The 22,762-nt window shown below is 29.9% G+C and overlaps 2 protein-coding genes across 2 annotated transcripts; both read left to right on the forward strand.

Annotated features, from left to right (window-relative positions):
* Positions 1-126: 126 nt before the first annotated feature.
* On the forward strand, positions 127-2,545 carry LOC139997799 (probable deoxyhypusine synthase). Its single transcript, XM_072021752.1, has 7 exons — positions 127-996; positions 1,094-1,368; positions 1,439-1,657; positions 1,729-1,921; positions 2,010-2,113; positions 2,183-2,308; positions 2,383-2,545. Exons 1-7 carry the CDS (start codon positions 891-893, stop codon positions 2,479-2,481), a joined length of 1,122 nt encoding a protein of 373 aa, XP_071877853.1. The 5' UTR covers positions 127-890; the 3' UTR covers positions 2,482-2,545.
* A 52-nt stretch (positions 2,546-2,597) lies between these two features.
* On the forward strand, positions 2,598-11,814 carry LOC139997847 (uncharacterized). The gene is made up of 4 exons (XM_072021869.1): positions 2,598-2,794; positions 6,846-6,983; positions 7,134-7,217; positions 7,460-11,814. The coding sequence occupies exons 2-4, from the start codon at positions 6,951-6,953 to the stop codon at positions 7,658-7,660; spliced, it is 318 nt and encodes a 105-aa protein (XP_071877970.1). The 5' UTR covers positions 2,598-2,794; positions 6,846-6,950; the 3' UTR covers positions 7,661-11,814.
* The last annotated feature ends 10,948 nt before the right edge of the window (positions 11,815-22,762 follow it).

Consider the following 22,762-nt stretch of genomic DNA (forward strand, 5'->3'; position numbering starts at 1 on the left):
TATTGTTCAAATTCTCGTAAATAATGGTCATTAAAAATGATTTCAATATTTATTTTATAACGTTAACATTATTATATTACAAAAGAGCTTCATCGGGTAATTGCAAATTCAATGAATGATACATTTTCTGCGTGCAATTTATTTCTATATAATTTTCGTTTCTTTTACACTTGTTACTAAAATGTAATTCTTACCACATTAATTTCTTGATTTTATTTGAATTTTATTTAAAGTGCCTTTTAAGTGAAAATTAAGTTCAATAATTAAAATAAGAAATTCCCTAAATTATATTACATTCATCTGTTGACCGAGTGTATATACGATGTGCATACTACATAAAAATAAATTTTTCACGATTAACCATTATTCTTTTGGATTCATATTGTACAATTTACATTATCCTCTTCGTATCTACCTTCTTGTTCGATCGCTTAATCGCTCAGAACCAATAAAAAAGCAAAAGCTTATGTATTTAAATGCATTTACCCAAGTGTAAATTTGGATTGGAAATTGATAATTAAAACCATGTTATTTATTAACAGAAAAATACTAATTTACATAATATTTTTTAGATATTTTATATAAATTGAAAATGATGTAAAAAATTAGTAAAACTTCTATGTATAAAAAATGTATTATTAATAAATAAATCTTTATATGAAATAAACAATTTAATAATAAATTAGGAATTTACATATAATAATTTATAATATCGTATTTATAATAATTATAATATTTTTAGTATGTATGGAGAAACTATTTTGAATCGTATTTTCATTTTAGGTTATGTTTGCTTGTAAACATCGTGTATATACATAAGCACATATTCCGTCAGAGGGATAATATAAATAATATAGTTTAAAAAATATATCAATAAAACTCATATAAAAATGAACGACAGTAAACAAAATTCACATGATGAAGTTCCAGAAATCGTAAAAAATGCTGTATTGGTAAACAGTTCTCCCATTCCAGTTGAAACACCTATTGTGGAAGGTTGTGTAGCTTCATCAAAATATAAAAAAATCAAGCTTTAGAATATAGTCAGCAATTAAATATGACTAAAATATTAAATGATATTAATATATTTCAGGGTACGATTGGAACAAGGGAATTGATTATCATGCTTTATTTAAAACATATAAAAATTCTGGCTTTCAAGCAACAAACTTTGGTTTAGCAGTGAATGAAATTCAACGAATGATAAATGCTAGAAACATTCCTCTTAAAGATGATCAAATTGATAGCTTGGAAGAAGATAAGTTTATTGAAAGAAAATCTTCATGCACAATATTTCTAGGATATACATCAAATATGGCTTCATGTGGAATTCGGGATACTATAAGGTTTCTTGTGCAACATAAAATGGTCTGTTAAAACATTTGGAAATCTTAATCCTGAATTCTATTGACAATTTAAATATACACTTGTGTTGTAGATCGACTGTATTGTAACTACAGCAGGTGGTATAGAGGAAGATTTCATAAAATGCTTAGCACCAACATACATAGGAGATTTCCATTTAGAAGGAAGAAGTCTTAGGGAACGTGGTATTAATAGAATAGGAAATTTGTTAGTACCTAATAATAATTACTGTCTATTTGAAGATTGGGTTATGCCCATATTAGACACAATGTTGGCTGAACAGAAAGAAAGAGTATGATTTAAAAAAGAAGCCAAACATTCTCTTTTAGGAAATTAAGTTCTTGAATATACATGAATTTTTAGGGTACGATTTGGACACCATCTAAAGTAATAGCAAGACTTGGTGTAGAAATTAATAATGAAGATTCAATATATTATTGGGCTGCAAAAAATAATATTCCTGTGTTTAGTCCTGCTCTGACAGATGGCAGCCTTGGTGATATGATGTATTTCCATTCCTTTAGGAATCCAGGTCTAATTGTTGACATAGTATCAGGTTTGAACTTATAAAATAAGGTTTGAAATTTTCGTGTAATATATATATATAAAATTTATTAAATAATATTATGTCGATTATTTTACAGATCTTAGGCGGTTAAATACAATGGCTATGAAAGCAATAAATAGTGGCATGATCATCATAGGAGGTGGTGTTGTAAAACATCACATATGCAATGCAAATCTCATGGTAATAAGAAAAAATGTCAAATAGAAATGATTTTGATAATAGATTGATTTAAAATAATATATATTTCAGAGAAATGGTGCTGACTATGCAGTATTTATAAATACATCTTCAGAATTTGATGGCAGTGATAGTGGTGCTCGTCCAGATGAAGCTGTTTCATGGGGTAAAATTCGAATGGATGCAAAACCAGTTAAAGTAAGAACATTCCTTATCATATTGAAATGTATTACTTAAATAATGAATTAACTTAACATTCACTAATATTTTAGATTTATGCAGAAGCATCTCTGGTATTCCCACTACTTGTTGGAGAAACTTTTGCTCAACAATATCACTCAACAAGAGAAAAAATTGTTTCAGATGTTTAAGAAAAACTTAATAGAAACATTTAAACAAAAAATAAAAACATTTCGATCTTTCTTTTTATACATATACATGTGTATGTATACAAGTAATACTTGAAAATGTTTTTCTGACTTTTCTAATTCTTTTTTTACTTTGGTTTTGTTGGAAACCGAATTGATTAACGTAGCATAAGCCATGTGTTAAACAAAAAGAGGAGAGTGAACTAGGGGAGAGAGCGTGATCTCAGAGTGTGTTCAGAGGAATTATGTGAACAACGTGCAACTAAGAACGTGTAGATAACTTGGCTCGTGTACAATTATTATTTCTATTTACTAAGTACATTTATAGCTTTTCTTACCTTTACACCGTTACGCTTGATTATTTATGCGCATATCACAATGCCTATTTGGCTAAATATATAGATTAATCGCTAAGTAAACGGTAGATACTTATATAAAACAACTCTTATATAAAATGTCTTCTTACTAAAGGAACGATCGGAGAGAAGAAAACGTTTTATCGGCGACGCGATATAATCGGCCACGTGCGAGAAAATTAAATATTGAATTTAAAATAAATTGCGTTTCACATTGACTTTTATTATTCGTTTATTAAGTTTATTAAGTTTATTAAATAAAATTTATTAATTCCTTCAACACAATCATGATGGTAACCAATCAGCTCATTATTTGTTATACAATTTATAATTGTATCATGTAAAATGATGCAATTAATAACTGTATATCAAATAATACCGATTGTCTAGGTCTTACCACATAGAGATTGCTGCGAATGGAGACCTTCTCTATACATCCTGCTTTTACAAAGCAGCAGCAAAGTTGCAAAAATTTACTAATTTTGTATAAACAAATTTTAATAAATTCTCCTTTTGATGTGTTCAACCCTTTGACCGTTGCGCAAAAAAAGACGTTAAAAATAAATTGAAAGTGTACAATATATTACATTATTAAAAATCAGTAATATTAGAAAAATGTACATTATTAACAAGTAAACATACCAGTGTTTCCGTTAATGAACACTATGATAATTAAAAGGGATTGCGACAAGATGTTTAGTGCAACCATATGAGTAGTTGGTATCAGATGAACCAAGGGCAGGAACGTGCTACCACAGATCAGTGGAAAAAGATTGGGCATAATATAAGCGCAACACTACTTCGAAAAATGCGATCATTCATTGCGCAATTCTACCTGGAGAACTAATTAAAACACTCGCGATGGAAGACTATTCTTATTCTTAAAACAAATTTCATAAAAATAACTATCTATATATGAGCAAAAAGCTACTTCAAATACTGTGATACTATAAATTACTCTCAAAAATATTCTAACAATTTATAATTAAAATTGTTGAAAACAATCACGGTTTCATAATTCGCGACACGAAAGCAAACACGATTATCGTTTTCTGGCAACTCTAATTCAAACAGTAATCAGTTTCTTGCAACACTAATAAAGAGTTGCAAAACTCCTATAACTCTAATTCAGGCCATAATTAATCTCTTGTAACATTAATAAGAAAAGCCGTGATTTGTCCTATATGGTAGTGGGACGACATAGGCCAACTACAATTACAAATACTAAAAGTGAACATAGTGACAAAGTAGTAGTGAAAATGACTTTCTATATTCTGGACTTTGGATGATCCAAACGATAGAAAGCCATTAATAGTTGCTCCCTTCTGCAATCTTCCGGGCCTCTTTACCTCGTAACCTCTTTTCTTTGGGCGCAATGCCCGCTATATCTTAAATCTAGGCTCATAAATAAAAAATAATTTATTAAAGTGAAATAGAAAAGTAAATCGTAGAAGCTGATTCAAATGTACACGGTCGATCAACGATCATAGTGATCACTGTCTACCCGCATGTGCATGCTTAAGCAACACATAAACGTTCGTTTCGAAACCTACTCGCGATCATAACCGCGAAATTCGAAAATTTTTTTAATATAATTAGAAATCTATCCTGAAGTAATAATAAATAAAATAGACAAGGAAGTGTCACTACTCGCGGGTATAATGAATACCTGCGGTCACTGTGTTCGTGAAAAGTTCTACATAATATAAGCAATCACCCATGTCGATTCGGACCTTTTGTTCTACGACATGATTGACTGACTAGAGGAACAAAAATGCATGCAACTCACGATTAGATGCGAAGAACGCTGTTATCGATATTATCGTGGCCTACAGAAAGTCATCATGAAGCCCATTCCATAGGAATCATCGAATTTCATGGAAGAAGTGAAGGCTGGAAGAAATCTGAAACAAAGCATAGAATATTATAGTTTGTTCTCAGAGTTAATTATTTGCAAAGTTTGAAATGATGAAACATTTATCTTTATTTTAATGACAATATCCAATTTAATTCGAATCCAATTCGAAAAATCTACAGAATTCACAACAAATTGATATTAAACAATTCGTTTAATTTCTTTAAAATAAAAAGTAATCTAGTATATTCGAAATAAAAAAAGATAATTTATAATCTTGTCTATTTTCATCTTAGTATTTTTAATAAACTGTGATATTATTTTGTTATATTACGTATTTATTATGTTAAAAAAATTTCTCTCGCGATCAACCAATAATCTGTATAAAAAAATCAAAACTTTTAAAAAAATGTTTACGAGAAACAAATTATGTACGAATGAACCATGATCAAGGTTAAATGTCGTTTTGGAAACTCATAACATGACCTTCCAATAAATGTAACAATCAAAGAGACGATTGAAGAAAATAAAATTATTGAATAAAAACGTACGTTAATTAAGTAAAATTAACAGTAGCCAACAGTAGCAACAAAGTTAATGTAATTAATAATGGCCACCCGAAATGATACATCTTAATACTACGATTTTCCAGAATCAAATAATTTCCCGCGTAACAGGGACGCATCTCGGACTAATTTTATGGGATGAGGTACAAGCTTACACGAATATTATTCAGTTGACTTTCTGGAGAATCGAAATGTTTTACGAAAATATTTCTCAACAATGAGCATTTCAAATATGGTATACATTTATATACGAATATTTAAATACATATAGTATGACTATGCGCTAATTTAATTCAATCAACTAGAATTAATCAAATTCAATACAATTTGTAAAGATCACTAAAGTATTTGCACATTCAATTACTTATTTACTATATTAAGCCACTCATTATTTTATATTTAAGATGGCTGCATATCGTATACTAATTTTGATTAAATATATGTTTACAGTAAATATTTTTTAATTTCTATATACATTTTCAGATTGGTTCCAAATTTAACAAATATAATCGCGATAGTTATGTATCATTATGGTGTTAATGCAAAATACTTTATACAATTGTACATAGTATACACATAAAAGTTTTCTATGATAACTGTCGAAATATTTTTGCGAAAATATATTCACCCTTAACCAATTTCAGTGATTATATGTAATAACTATTTAAAAGAACGTTCAGATCGTAGACGAATTCGATAATGGAAAAGCAAATCTAAGAATGCAATCTACTGATTACCTAATAACTTCTGGATGAATTGTTCATGTTTCTTCTTGCTATGTTTCCCGCTTAAAACTGACACTTTTATGTTACATCCTAATATGATAGATCGACTATAGGAAATTATATCGATTATGATTGAATACTGCGATATTTAATTCCATATTTCACCGTTTCATTGGCGCTGTAATCTTTATTTAAGTTAAAATTATTGCGCGCATATTTCATACGAAAGTACATTGTTTAATTTATAACAGAAAATAATACTTCCTCTAATTCTCCTTGTCTATTAAAGAATACAGCTGATTTAGCAAAGCGCCTGTAAGTCTTTTTTTATAGTTTGGCCTAAATAAGTCAAATAAACGTACTTTAATTTTAAGTCTAAGTTTCATTAATTTAATGAATTTAACTTATTTAATTTGGTAGTGCATAATGAAGTAATGCTTCTTCATACTTGAATGAGTTTAGTCCTCAAAATAATTTTCATTATTCAACAAAATTCTTGTAGGTATTGTCATTGACAAATACAGGATATCGTCTGTGGTTTATAAAACTCGAACAATTACCATTGAGGAAATACCTTACCTGGGCTACTGTCATTACTATGCCGCATCGATAATATCACATGTAACATGAGAATAATAAGAGCGATCAAAATGTAATACACGAAAAAGTATTGAGTATCAAGTCTATTCTATATATTTAGTCAATGGTATATCCTTGCTACTTGATGACGGTAAAACAGTTTCAATTTATATTAGTTTCAAATGATGCAAAAATGATGCACACAGTAGGTGCTGCCTCTATGCGGTAGAATATTTAAACAGAAATGTTAACCGTTGGTTCACCGCTTTTCAAATGTTCCAGTGAGCGCATATCGATTCCAGCACGAGAAAGTTAACCATCGGCTTTGTACGAGCTGTTTGTCAGTTAGGTCTTGTTCGTTTGAAATAATCTGTTACAATTAATAGATAACATGGACTCTGCTATTGTTCATCTCGAACAAAGTGTAAGTTTTTTATTATTTTTTACTTGTTCATTCTGATTGTCATTTGAAATTTTTCGTAAATACTGGACTTGATCAAATAAATGTCAAATGTTAAGTATTATTTTTTTACGTATAATAAGTTAGTATTTTATGAATTGGTTGATGTTATAGGTACAAGAAGCTGATGGAAAGCTAGACATGATCGCATGGAAAATTGATGCTTTCGAAAAAGAATTTGAAGATCCAGAAAGCGAGGTATGTTTTGTTTAAAACACTGTTCGAAATATATGTTTCTCTGTCAGTTGTTAGACTCGATTCATTTAAAAATCAGTAGCTAGTGCAAAAAATTACATTTTTCGTTCGAATATCAGTTGTTTAACTGATAGACAATGATTTGGTTAGAAAAAATTATAATTCACCTTATTTGCTTGGCAGTTACTAAATTTGACATTTAAATTGCCTTTTTTATTTTTCTCCTTTTTTTATGCTTCTAACAGATCTCTGTGCTTCGTCTATTACGGTCTGTTCATCAAGTTACAAAAGATTATCAGAATCTTCGGCAAGAAATATTGGAAGTTCAGCAGTTACAAAAGCAACTTTCAGATTCCCTTAAAGCACAATTGTCTCAGGTACATGGACATTTTAATTTATTGCGCAATAAAATAGTAGGACAAAATAAAAATCCACAGTTAAAATAAGATTAGAACATTAGTTATTTTTTCAATTATTTCCTGAGTTATATTTAATTTAATTTATAAATTCCTTTAAATCACAAATTTGTTGTAGGTACTATAGTGATATTAGTAGAATGTATTATAAAAGTACTATGATGCATACTATGTTGTTTTAGAAAATTCAATATCAGGTGTTCTTATTAGTATCAACAAAATAATATTCAGAAGAAAAATAATAGGCAAATATTTTGTCTTTATCCTAATTTATTAATTAATAAAATCATCAGCTTCTATGATCTTAAATTTCAAATGTTTTCCAATTAATTTATAACATGTATTTATTACAAGGCACTTCTAGTAAATATAATCATTTAATCTATATTATGGTGCAGTAATAGGTATAAGAAATTATATGTTGGACAATGATACAGTTTAATAACATCAAAATAATTTAATTGCAATTTTTACAAAGGCAGTTAATACTACAACATCTTCCAATGAAAATTTGTGTCTTGCCATAAACATTTGAGAAGATTTGAGAAAGACTAAGTTGTAAAGTATATTGAAATGATCTTTTAAATGTTTTGATATATTTGTACATAATAGCTAATGCATATTAGTTATATGAATTATATACCTATGTGATTGATTCATCATTATTATAATAATTCATTTTTTGACCTTATTACTTACTTCATAAATAGTATGGGATCAACAGATATTGTCGACAAATAATTTATTTAACTTCCTATGTAAGTGAGTTATTGGGGGCCAATTTATATGCTTGTATATCCATGGAAAACAATGGAACAAATAAAATTTGAAAATATTTTCCTTTTTAGACAAATATGAAATGGATCAATTTTTAATTATATAATTACATTTATGACACATTTATATTAAATGTACATAATAAATTATAATTTTAATTATATTTTGCAAAATTTATTAAAGAACAAGTTTAAGTTATGAAATAATTTAAGTTATTATAATATTTGAAAAGTTTTTAAATAATGAAAATCAAAATTTAAAAAATATTTTATAACTTATAATCTATGTAGAATTCATGATTATAGTGCCAAATTCTATTTATATCAATTAGGATGTAGAACTGTGAATATACATCTATAATACTTATATACTGAGTGACAGCATGATAATATCTATGTTTAAAAGTAACTATATTCAATTATATTTTATTATTATATTCTTTCAAAAATCTATATGATACTCTCATTAAATCTTTTGTAAGTGATTAAGAATTTTACTTCTTTGTATTTGTTATATAATCAAATTGTATAAATTAATTAATATGTTTTCATACAAAAAGAAAAAGAGCAAGTAAATTTCTGATAATATTTAATTATGCAAAATTATACTTTTTACATTGTGAACAATGTATAACTATCGTATATTTACTATAATCACCTTGTATGTAGTTGAAGTATTTCCTGCAACAATAATTAAATTATTCTTACATTCAAAATATATACAACTGAAAAGTTTACTCTTTATAATCAATAAGTAATTTCATTATTTAAAGGAATGACTTATGTATACATAAGTGACACTTGTTATGGTTTTATAAATTTCTGTTTTTAATAAATAAATTTTATTGTATATATATGTATGTGTATAGAGTAGGAAGTGGCAAGCATATTTTATGACACAAGGAATAGAGAGAGTAATGTGCAAAGCCAGTTGCATATATTAAAGTATGAAAAATGAAATTGCCTTAAGACACAGATGTGCATTCAATGAACTACGTGAACTGTGTTGGACTTTACTATGATGTATGTACATCAAAAAGTCTGTTATTTAGTAATGTATAAGCACAACAAGCACATTTTTATACATCTTGATTGGTCAATTACGTGCATTTCAAGAAAATGTTTTAGTCTTCTTCATAATATGGAATTTGTGCAAGTTAATTATAAATTTAGTTTGCAGTTATAAGTCTTAATGTAATTAATATATGTCACATTGTATTTTTATCTTACTGTTAATTGCTCTTCATTTTCTTCCTTTTTCATGTTTTAAAAAAAGCAGATAAGAACAAGAAAATCTGTGAGTGGTCACGTGGCATTTTCTTGAATGGAGTAACTGAGTTTCATGATCATAAAGTTGCTAGCTGTTCACATAAAAAGCGGTTTTCTTCAAATTTAAAGCAAGTCGATTACCTATTAAATGTAATCACTCTTTATGAGAAACTCCTCTAAGTCAATACTAATGATTCAGAAAGAAAAAAGATATTTGTGATACTCAGTGACTCGCACGTTTATCAGAGTTCATTTATATTTCAGTTAATCAATCGTGTATCTAGTTTCAATTGCTCTACAGGCAACGTATTAACTGAAAATATAAATCAACTTCTAGATTGACCTCTAGCCTTTATCTAAGCAATTAGATCTGGTCTATATCGGAAGTATATCGATGCATACACGTACACGTACATGTTCGGTAGTGATATCAGTCACAGTCACGTGTTATATTTTTATTGTTGTAGCACGCGGTAATAAAAATGAAATTATAACTCTTTTCATAAGTCACAATGGTGCATTATATCGATCGTGAATTTTTAATATTACCTTCGTTTCGATACTACGATGAACATCGTTTGATGTACATCGTTCAAAATTTCAATGATTGCGATTTAAATTTCGCCGCGAAGGCGCGAAACTAACTTCCGAATTAATAATTTCATTTTTTGACAAATAAGCGAATTTCTTTATATTTGCACGCTACAAAGACGCAATACGAAAGGTAAATACATCTTCTGATATTTTAATGCTGCAGAGATATCGAATGGGACAAAATTGAGTTTAAATATTGTTTGTGAGAAATACGTTTTTACAAATTTAATTACACAACAATCGTGAAATGTTAATTCTTGAAAACGCGTGACTTTGATTGTTTGGTCGATAGTTTAATACTCGTTAAAATTGTTTTTTAGAATAGATGTAGAAAGTAAGTGAAGAGAAAAATGGTCTGGAACACATTCAAAACGTGCCAAAAATACTTTGGTCAATTAGCATTAAATAAATATAATATATATGTATATATATATCGTTTCATTTCAGTGTAATTGAACGCAGATTTCAGAGCATCTGCTTTTCTGTATGTATAGTCTACATATCACATTTTCACGATTTTCGACGATCTATTTCACCTTTTTACTCGTGATATTTCTAAAAGGAAAGGAACGTTCATTAGTTCTTTATTTAAAATCGACACGACTAATCGTAACTGTGCAAGAGAAAAAAAAAAAAAAATAGCAGGGAGGAAAATAAAAAAGAATATTGTAATTATGTAAAGGGACTTGGTTAAAAACGTAGCAAATTTTTATCACGTTCGTTTTTTCAAATTATTAAATTTCTCTTTTGTGAAATGTTAAAAGAATTATTTATATTTAAGTATTTCATATATTCCCGACAAAAAAATAGTCGAATGTTATTTTGGAATAATAAATTGGAATTTGTAGTTTGTACAGCCGTGAATAACTAAATATATAGAATGCGATAGAATGAGCTACGTTTTTAATTAAAAGCCTTGCATATGTGTTTCTACAAATGTTACAAATGAAACTTTAATGCATGTTGCACGCTTAGACACAATATGAATATGGTTAATCAATCATTATTAAATAAAACTTCTTTATTGTTCATTCATGGAATACGCGTTCATGTGGTTCGTAAAATTGTATAATTTCGATTCCAGTCTGTATTCGTTAATAATCAAATAAGTCACATTTATCTGATTAATATGGATAACTATATTAATTATAATGATTAGTTATAATAATTATATCTCAGTAGTTATATTAATGGAAATGGTATGCAATAAAATATTAATTCAATATTTTTGGTAATTTTTATCAATTATTGTTATTTGTTGAAGTTTTTCATCCAATTTTAGGGTAAGAGTATTTCATTTTTAATAAATAAGAGCAATATGTTAGAAGCTCCACAAAAGTATTTGTTTTAATTTTTCAGACTGGAATTAAGTAGCATATAGTCCGAACCGAGCGTTGAAATTTATCAATCGTTTACCATTGTATTATACACGATTGCTCAAACATTTCGATGTATGTTATACAAAATTAAATAACACGACAAAAATTGTATCTTTTTAGATATTTATCACGCTATTATCTAATAAATTGTTAACTCCATAGCAAATCATTAATGAGAACTTTTTTCTATGGTCCTGTTTAAAACCTTTGTTTCTTTATGATGTGAGATAGTAGAAAAATATGATTAATATTTAATAACTTTATTTAAATAGTACAATGTAGTTAGTTAAAGTAGAGAATAAAGTTGAGCCCTAGAAATGTTAATTTTTTGGTTGGAATCCCATTTTAACATAATTATTAAGAAATGAACAAATTCTCAGAAAGAATACGTGTCTATGAGGTGTCCGGTGTTGAATGGCTAAACCATGAATCATGCATTTAAAACGGTTATCTCTATGTTACTTTGAAAATTCCATTATCGGCGTTTACATTTTAAGTAATAATTTGACGAATTTTTCTTTCCGTTTTTAATTTGATTTTTATCGGTTTAAAACTAAATCTGATTTCATGTCAAAGTTAGCCAAAATTAGCATCTCTTTAGTCTCCAGTAACGTTTTTATTTATTTTTTGAATCCTTAATAACATTATTTAGTAATGACAGAAAAACAGTGTAATATAGGTACTACAAGATAATTTTACAAATACTATTTTTTCTTACAGGATTAAATATTGTACACCACCTACGATTTATATATTTCAAGAATTAATAAAGAAGAAATATTATTAAAGAAGAAACATTATCAACCTTTTAATATATCTTAAAAGTAAATTTTTCTCAACAACAATTTCGTCAGAATTTCAAAAACTACAATATAATATAATACGAAATGCAATATTTTTCTTCTTTTTGTCAAAAGAGGAAAACCAAGGTTGCTCAGTATATTCCAAAAAACGTTTCAAATGTTTGGTACGAGGTCAGCTGAACCGTGAAACAGCCTAATCAATTACTCATTTCCTCCTACCATGAGCCAGAGTACAGTGGCCTTAGAGGCCCTTTGATTAGTGGCCGACCGTCGCGTAGAACGACCAGGCCATTTCCTTGATGAAAAATTCTTGTCCGTTATTTATTTACCAAAAGTTCCAATATCGCGAGTTGATATCATTTGAACGAACCGAAACGCGCGATTTTTCTCGTGATACCTGGACGCGTACGATTTTCTAGGTCACACGAGTACACCAAAGGGATTCGCGACTGGAAATGAGGTGACTACGTGCTGAAGATTCCTCGACGAATTAAAACTCGGGTTTTTAATTAGAGTAAAATGATTTTTTTGTATCTTGTGGCCTCTGTTCATCGTATTACGAAGCTTACGGTGATTTTCAACTCTGATGAAGGGTAGTACGTACATATAATATATAATTATATATTATAGAGATACAGATATTTAAAGGGTGATTTTATAACGTTATAATTCGAGGTGTTCGTTGAGACTTAGTTTGAACTGGTATTTATTTTCTCTTTAATGTGAAATTCCATATCAGGTGATAGGAGATTTAGGGAGACTATAATATCAATCTCTAGATTCCAGGCTTCAGGAAATCTTTTTAGTAAACCTGTATAGGATTAATCTTTGGAATTGGGTTTTCTGTGGCATTGAAATTTTAGAGAAGAGATTTGTGGGAAAAGCATTAAAGTGAAAATAAATGCTTCTGTAATTTAGATTAAACTTTAGAGAAGAGCTACGTGTGAAATATTAAAATGAAAATAATTGCTTCTGAAATTAATAACTTATAAAAGTGATCGTATTTAAGACTGTAAATGAGAAATTGAATAAAAGTATTTGCTGCAAGTATTTATTTAAAAATTAAGACGTGCCGTCTCAACGCTTCTCTTTTAAAATCAAATATTTTATAATAATCGATATTAAATTATTTTCAAAGGTCTTAATATTTTAATATATATACATACGTATATATGCATATATGTATGTACATATGCGTTGCTTGCTATAGCCGTTTCTTCAGTGCTTTTATTGCGAAGAGTTTTGCACGAAATGCCTTTGAAGAGGTTTCCTCGGGGCGAAAGGGAGGCTAGAACATGCAGAGAAAGAAGTATGTAATGCAGTCGTCTACAGTACCTGGTTAGAACGGAAAATCTGCTCCTTTTTTGATTTTAAGCCCTCTGCGATTTTATAAACTGCAGTTTAAAAAAAAGAAAATATGTTTGCTCCATCCGCAGTTGATTGCTTTTCGTTCGTATAAATTCCTCATTGCTATAAAATTCGAGAAATCATGCTACTATTTCGCTTGTCTGTTTGTTTGTACGCGCATAAATATACACGTTTGCATAAAAAAAAATATGTACAGGTTCTTACTGAGGTAAAAATTCTCGTTGATATATATTTTGTATAATACTTTTTTTTAAATAAAAAATATATTTCACCAAGAGTTTATTAAAAATTTATAGCGGGTCTAAATTGTATAACGACTCTACAATCGTTGAAAAGCTATTGGGAATGCAAAACTGAGTTACGGATAAAAATACGTCCAAAAATAAGTTACACGGTTTGAACAGAATAGAGAATAAAGCTCAGATCCAGTACAATAAAATGTACAAAGAAAAAAAAACGGGTCAGTTAAAAACAAAACTTGATAAAAATGCGAATGAAAATTGAATATCATGTTGTGCTACTTGAAAATATTACAAATATTTTATAAAGTAAATGTTTAAAATAAATTTTGTCGATTGCGCCTACCGTATTCTAACAGAACAACGACATTTATTAAAAAATGTGCTGGAAATATATGTACTAAATAAGGATATCTCCTAAATTCCTTTTAAATTTCCTTAAATAAACCCAAATAACAAGAAACAATTGATTACAGGGAAAGTTAATCAGCTTGGTGGGCTTGAGTGGTTTAAAAAATTCCAATTGCATATTTTTAAATTTTAAATAATTCTAGAATTCTGTGGCTCGCACGACCGATTCAATTACCATCTTCAATTGCTATTAGCATTTCAATTAATTAAAGGAACATAGAAGATTAATTAAGACAACATAAACGATTATAAAATACTGGAAATAAGTAAAAGTACCTTAAGGATATTTCTATAGACATGAATACTTTTTATCTCTCAGAGCTTGTTACATAATAGATATATAATGTTAAATTCAATGTATTATCAATAAATGACTGCCCTTTGCGGAAGCCATCTTGATTTTTAGATAAATTTTCAAACCTTAATCTACCACTACAATTTATTTTGAATAATTAATTCAAATAATTTACACGAGCAAGACGTTAAAGAATTGGATGAAAGTTATTACCATCAGATTTACTAACAAATTATATACAAGTTTGTTTCTGTTTCTCGTCTTTAGGAAAATCTCCTGTACTGTACATTTCATATAATATAACAAATAATTTTCATAATCCGAAGATTTATACCATTTAGATCGGGAAATGAATCGGAGTTGTGAAGGTAATTCTAAGGCTGAATTAAATTCCGCAAAATTGAAATCCGCTTCGAGAACACAAACAAAAATGTCTATATCGTGTACGATTTTATGGGTTTCTCCTTCACCTTTTAGAAGACTCCTTGGGTTCTAATAAAGAATTCTTATTCCTGTTTCGAGATTGAAGTCCATGTTCTTAAGCTTGGGTAGAAAATAGATAATTATGTTCCTTGATCATTCGTTGCTTTTTGTCCTTGATCTTCGATGTTGATCCCCAAGTCAGGTTTTTCCAGATGTTTAAGAATCCGATTTGCATATTCGACTTTCTAGAGTATGTTCGTACTTTCTATATCGGTATATCGATATCGACCTCATTACTGTCGCAATTCGACTACTGTGACAAATTTATACTGCTTCGCCTAAATCTGTTTCGACTTATGAATCGATCTTGCCCGTTTCCTCGGTATTGTGTATTCGTCTCTGGAACGTTAATCTACAATGAAAGGATAAAACAAGAACATTTTGGAACGATCAGTAATGCAATTCTGAGACCCAGTACATACATAATCAATCAAAAGTGAAAAGATTTCCGATAGAAACCTTCGCGAAAAGCAGATGCTTGTTTATACAGTATATACTAGCACATTCTGAGGCTTTAGTTGTGAACTTTCCTACTTTACTGCTCACTTTGCCGATAAGTGTTTCTAACATCACGTTCAATCATAGAGCAGCAACTATGAATATGATTTAAACTATATCGTGTTTGCTTTTATTTGAATCAGAGAAATTATTTTAATCACAAATAGGTTAATGAAAGTTTAATTTAAAAGAAGTCGAAATAAATAATGTTCCACAGACGACTTAATTCAGATTTACTAACAAATTATATACAAGTTTGTTTCTGCTTCTCGTCTTTAGGAAAATCTCCTGTTGGAACACTACAGCCTCTTGCGAGGAATTGCCTCCAATGGTGGAGATGACGAGTAATGATGATCGAGTACTTAACGAAGACTTCGTTCGTTCTCTCATTCGAGACTTTATTCATTCGCGCGTCTTTCGAGTGGTTGATCGTGTGAAATATAGTTCAAACGAGGAAGATGAGTCGAAGATATAGTTTATCTTTCGCTTTTAAAAGATATGCAAATCTCTTTTCGTAATACATATTTTCTTCGATTTGAACGAGTAATTTTGGTCGAGACGAGAGGTGGTTCTTTCTCGCCAGGTTACTTGGTTGTCGTTTAAAACTAACTTTGGTCATGTGGTTAATGATCGTATCGCCATTAGAAGCTGAACTGCTTAAGCACGCATAGGACGATCTTGGAGTTTCGGATAATCCGTAAGTGATTTTCTCCCTGCGGAGCAAGTTAAACCAACCGTAATGAAGACGTGTTAATCTTCTAACATGTATCTAATGTCTAAATCCACTTACTTTTCTATCGTTCGAGGTTTAAACTGTGCAGCCTATACGGTAATTCTCTGTGAGAATTTACGTATATACAGTGAAAAATTTGATTGTTCTTTTGTACGTAGAAAAGATCGTTTAAGTGTTTATGCCTCGTAAAGAAACACGTTTAAGTATGAGTTTCTCATACGTTTATACTGAAAAGAACAGGTTCGTTTTTCATCTTTCTTTGTCTCTAAGTTTTCAACTTCTACATTTCCATTCGGTTTCTGTTCAAAGATAAATTATGCACATACATGAATTTTAAAGAAAATTTTATGTTACTGTTTTGTAAGTAAATTTTCGTTCTAATATTTTCTAGGAAACGAATCGCCTGCTCTTTTTATTTGTTACTCTCCAACCATAAAGAAGTATAACTTTTTAAAATATTTGTCGTGCTTTTTATGCTGAATAGGACAAAGAGCAATGATAATTTCACTTGAATTTGAGTTTACTCGGAACTACAGAGCTAAGTTTATACGAAAGATGATGTAATATGTATAGCATACATAAACAATTTAATATTTTCATAAAATTCATAAAATACTTATTTCCTTATTTCCTTCTTTGTTATTTTCTTTTTTCTATCTATAATGTATTTCGCGCATAAATTATTTAGGCAAACAGCACCTGAATACAATTTTATATGCATTTTAAATTGAAACGAAGGAGAGACATTTCCTCTCTTCCTTATTAGATTTTCAATTTTCTTATGTAAGTGTCTCTCCCTGTCTGTCTCTTTTTCTCTTCAAAAGAGTGCAGGTAAATAGAATGACAACAGTTACCTCACTATGAAAATTCTTGAACGACGACGCGCTTGATGTGATTATAATGTGGCAATCGTTGTTCCTTGAGTATACAAATACATACAGATATGTGACTGGAAATATTATTCGATTTCTAATATCAGTGACCATGATGTTGCTAATTCGAGCAGACTCAAGTAGCTGAGCATGAATATTTATTAAAAAAGAGAACGGTGTATTTTCCTGTTTTATATCTGACAATGAATTATATCGTTGATAGAATATAAATATGTATTTTAAAAAATATGTTCCTCGCAAAGATTAATATTCGGTTGGTAAATGTTTGCCGCGTAAATGAAATTTCTTATAGAGGAAAATAGTCTAATTGCAATTACGTTATCCTATCATCTGGTTTTCTGTTATATTCTTATTTTTATTATATCTTATTTTTCTGTTATATTTTATAAAATTGTCATAATTCGACCCATCATTTCCAATTTAAACTGATAAAATGGTTTCCCAAAGCATTATAAATAAATACGTGAAGCATAAAATGATCATTTCTCGCGATTGAACACATTCATCGTGTATTCGTTCGCTCAGCTGAATTCTTGACACAAAAAGGCAAGAGGAAAAGCAATTCCCTTTCGACTGTGTCACGCGATGCAAAAGAGGGAGGATACTTCTTCCGAAATTATACTCTTTGTAGTCGTCTTTTCTCGAGCAATCTTTTATCGTCGAAAGCTGGAACATTTCCAGCAATATACGTTCATCCTGAAGATCCTATTGGAAACATTAATATTTAATCAACGGTATTAACTCCTTCTGTGAAAGGAGCTGAGCTATTTCTAGCAATAAACGTTCGTTGCGAAGGTTCTTTCAGCGGTATTAATATTTAAGTCACAGTATATCGAAAGAAACTCTTTTGTTCTATAAATATTTATCTCATAAAAGATTATTGTCTTTTTATACGTATATAGGATAAAACTCTTTGATTGAATTTCCATTATATGATTACCTGAATGTTCTAATTTTAATCAAGTTATACACAAATGAAATGGATGAAGATGAATTGAAGATTTTTTGATTTTTCATCACCTTACCCTATTATAAAATGGTTAATTAATGACACCATATATAATAATTTTAATAATAGTAATTTAAAAAAAATGAATTTTGAAAACTGTATTAAGCAGAATAAAAATAAAGTTTTATTGTTATCTACCGAATTATGAGTACTTATTTGTCAATTATCATCTAAGCTCTGATCTACGAAATAAAGACAGGAAAAATATGGGGTAAGTGTCATCTTTTAATACAACTTTGTATTATTATCGGGATATTGGGTCAAATCAATATAGGTAATCCCAGTTTTCCGGTACAACGCGTTTGCAGAGTTAATGGTCTCTCCGAATTCTATCTACAGCGACTTAAGAGTTTCGCACTTTCTCGTTCTTTAAAAATCCTCTAATTGGTTCTTAAGCATTTGCGTGTAAAAGCAAGCAATCAGCATATTATCTACGTACTTTAATAATTTTACTACTTAATTCAATTTATTCGAGATTCATCTCGCGTGGAAATTAAATTTAAACTAGTAAATTAAATACATTTCTAAAACTTTTCTTGAAGATGTAGTCTTTCGAATATTATATTTGTTACATTTATGAAATTCAACTTTCACGTTTAATTATATCTATTTATTGAATTTCGTGTATTATTCGATCGTATTATCGAATATCGTGTTTGAATACTTTTAGCGTCTTAACTCTTCTATGATAAAATTTTATCTTTTTAAAAACTAAGATTATAATAAAATTATGCGTATTTTAAAAGAATCAGCGATGGATTTGTCTCGAGTTTCGACAGTTTGGCTTTAAGTTGACCCGGGAACGGCAGGGACGAAACGCAAGAGCGATGCACGAAGCCGCAGAAAGCGAGGTTCCCGGTGAGAAATCGATCGGACGGTCTTTGCCTTGAGGGTGTTGGCCGAGTGCGGCGTTTATGGCTACGTGGATGCACCGTCACCGTCACCGTCACGGCGAACCTCCTGAACCGGTCATCCGGTTGAATCATTCCGTCTGGTTAAAAGGAAAAGCGTGCAGCCACATTGCCACGCCGATGCTCGACGAAAGTAAAAATGGTCTCGACACGACGATGGGCTTTTATCTGCTAGAAGCGATGTCTCAAGAATTTTTATCGGAGATTCAAAAGTTGATAGCTGTTTTTTAATGTTGACTGTCACGTTAAGGTTTACTCAGTTTTTTCGAACGATTAAAATAATATAAATTTTTTGGACCAACAAATTTTTAATAACGCGAACGAATTGGATGAAGCGCGAGTTGGAAAAGAGTGCGCAAATACGATATAATATTTTGTAAAAATTGGATGTTGCTATATGGTACATTTCGATCTATTGCGGCTAATAATAAAATTAGCGTGACGATTAAATTAAATGAGATGTTAAAGTAAATTTATAAATAACAACAAACAAAAGAGAATTTTAAAATTCATATTCGTGTATAATAACTACACTACGTTAATAGTAACTTTGTACTAAATTTTTTTTACCATATTGATAACAGTTACTTATTATACAGTCCTGTAGGTATAAGTTACATCTGTTCATAGTTGAATTGTTTTTGTCAAATGTAATTCCGTTTTCTAAAATTCTGATGTTCTTTATACCTTATCCTTTAAACTTTCTTTTGTTCTCCACTGTAGTAATTTGTGCAAAAAATATGCCCGTAAATTAACCAAGTTTAATAATTATTTTATTAGATTTCGCGGCTGTTTTCATTATTCTTGATTTTTGTTACAACTGAAAAACATTATTATTGAATTTTTGTTGAATATTAGAATCTTTTTGACGCGTTACTTTTATCAGCACTCTGACATAAATTGTTCATTAATTTTCTATCTAAAACGACTAATTAATGGCTGTAATAAATAATCGTAGCTTAATGTAATATCCTCAATACCATTTTCTGCGCAAATAATTCAGGAATTGGAGGCAGACCAAGGATCGAAATTGAATGGAGTACAGTAAATATTCGAGTAAGTCTCTACGTATGAATTATGCACATGAAAAACATATTGAGCTCTCCAACGTAACATAACGAAAGAAGAAATGGGACTGTTCGATTTACGTACTATTTAATGCGGAATAAATATTAATCTGGTAATAAAGCCGGGGCAGTACAGAGATCTTTGACCATTTAAAACAATTCGTAGAAGCCTCAACAACATATATACCTTTTCGTTTAAAGAAAAATTTAGATAAATATGTTGTACATAATAACATGCAGAAATTCTTTATTTTTTTACGAATGGTTAAAATATAAATGTCGAATATCATTTTACTTAAATAAAAATGAAATAAAATTTGTTTAAACGTTTGTTCGATTCTATGTCGTATAAAATTAAAGATATCGAATTTAGAAATATATTACTTTTTTGCAAGATCCGATTTCCACTTTAAGATTGAGCTGAAGTATTGCTCTAGGTGTAATAAAAGTTATAGAAACTCCAGTGGAAAAGATGAAACAACTTGCACGATTAATCCGCGCTAATGGAAGGACAAACGTTTCAGAAACTTCGATTAGTTTTAAACCAAGAGCGATAAGTTATTGGTTCTGTACGGGATATCGACAATAAGTGCCCTTAACAATGGAACTGCTTTTAACAGAGTTATAACAACTTACCACGAATTGCGACAGCGAAGTAACTTAATTACACAAAATTTCCACGAAATATCATATTAATTCTTGGAACTATTAAAATTTCGATCTTTTCGTAGTCTTGAAACTTTAATCGTCTTGGAACGAAAGGGAAAGACAGGGACGTATCAATTATTCGCTATTCGCAACTAATAACTACAGCTTTTAATTGTTTTAGTACACAACGTAATATTTCTACGTAGGTTTGGTTCTAGTTCGTTGAAACTTTATCTGATTTATACGAATGATTCGGAAGTCAATGTACATCCGATTTTTATTAAAAGAACGAGAAGAAAAGAGAATAGTAATTTGTTACTCATTATCGAAAATCTAGAAGAAAATTTAATTTATCGCGGAGTTCTGCTATCGAACGAAGTCGGTGTATATTATATGCTTGATTCAGCAATAGAAAACTAATCGAGTGCATCCATTTAAGCCGGATGCACGGAGCAATGTGTCATGGTGGAGTGCAACGACCGAGCACTGTATCATCGACAAATCGAGTGGATCCACGTCGATTAGAAATTCGCGAGAAATCGCGCAGACAGGACCAACCTCTGAAACGTTTGCAATTTCCTTTCTGCAGCGTTCGCGTTGCCTGTTCAAGAGTAAGGTACTTTCCGCTCAATTTCCATCGCGTGTCGCGCGAAAGTGCACCACCATCGAATACAATATCAATAGATGGCTGGCTGCATTTAGACTTGTTCGTGCATACAAGTGATCTCGTGATTTCGTCCATGAATTTATAATATATTATATAATATTATATATATATATATTATACAGTATATTATATAAATTGCGGTGGGACATTCTTTTCGTAAGTGGAATCTTTATGGTTGAACAATTTTATTTTATACGAGTTACAAGAATATTATGTCAAGAGAAATACGAGTTTCTTTAATATTGTAATATTTTATAACGAAGTACGGAGGATATACATGTATGTATACTTTATCGCGAGGATCTGTTAGCCTTGCTTCGATGTAACAGTTCGCCTTCATCGTTACTTTCAGTATGAGATCATTCACTTTTTACCCGAGAACGAGGCAATAGTATTTACATTGCTACATAGTATGGTCTAGGTAGTAGTAACAAAATTAACATATTTTATAGCAATTCAAAGCTTCATGCATTAGCGTATGTATCTGAATTAATACATATTTTATATACTCAAGTTTTTCATATTTAAAAAGTTATATTTTAATGCAGTCAGTATAACCCATTGACATTGTAAGAATTCTGATTAGAATACGCTATGATTAATAATGAATATTAAATTTCATCGTCATCGTCACGAATATATAAGTAAATATTAAGTAGAAACTATTAACGAGAGAGTAAGAAGCTTGTTTTTTTAACTACATTTACGTCAACAACGGTATAAGTAAGTTAATGTAAAATGCGCAAGTTTCACCGCATCACGTTCAATAACATTGAGATATTTCATTTTGCCCGTGTTCATGTGCATATGCACATAATAGAGAGAACTGTACAGTATGTGCCATTCGTAAGAACCAGAGCCGGATATTCGACGTAGAAATTCATGTTCACGGGTCACAGGAGGAAGTTCAGCGATTCGAAATTAATGAAATATCTGCGAAAATTATAGAGTTTGCCGAGGGTTGCGATTCTCTTTCTACAAATGTTTGCGCTGTATCTTCTTTCCAGAAACTTCGTTCTGCTGGCACGCAGAATTGAAGGGATGTGTGTCTTTCGAATCCAATGTTAGAGTTTCGTTTTCGTATAATGC

Source organism: Bombus fervidus, chromosome 1 (genome assembly GCF_041682495.2).
Source record: "Bombus fervidus isolate BK054 chromosome 1, iyBomFerv1, whole genome shotgun sequence".
NCBI lineage: Eukaryota > Metazoa > Arthropoda > Insecta > Hymenoptera > Apidae > Bombus > Bombus fervidus.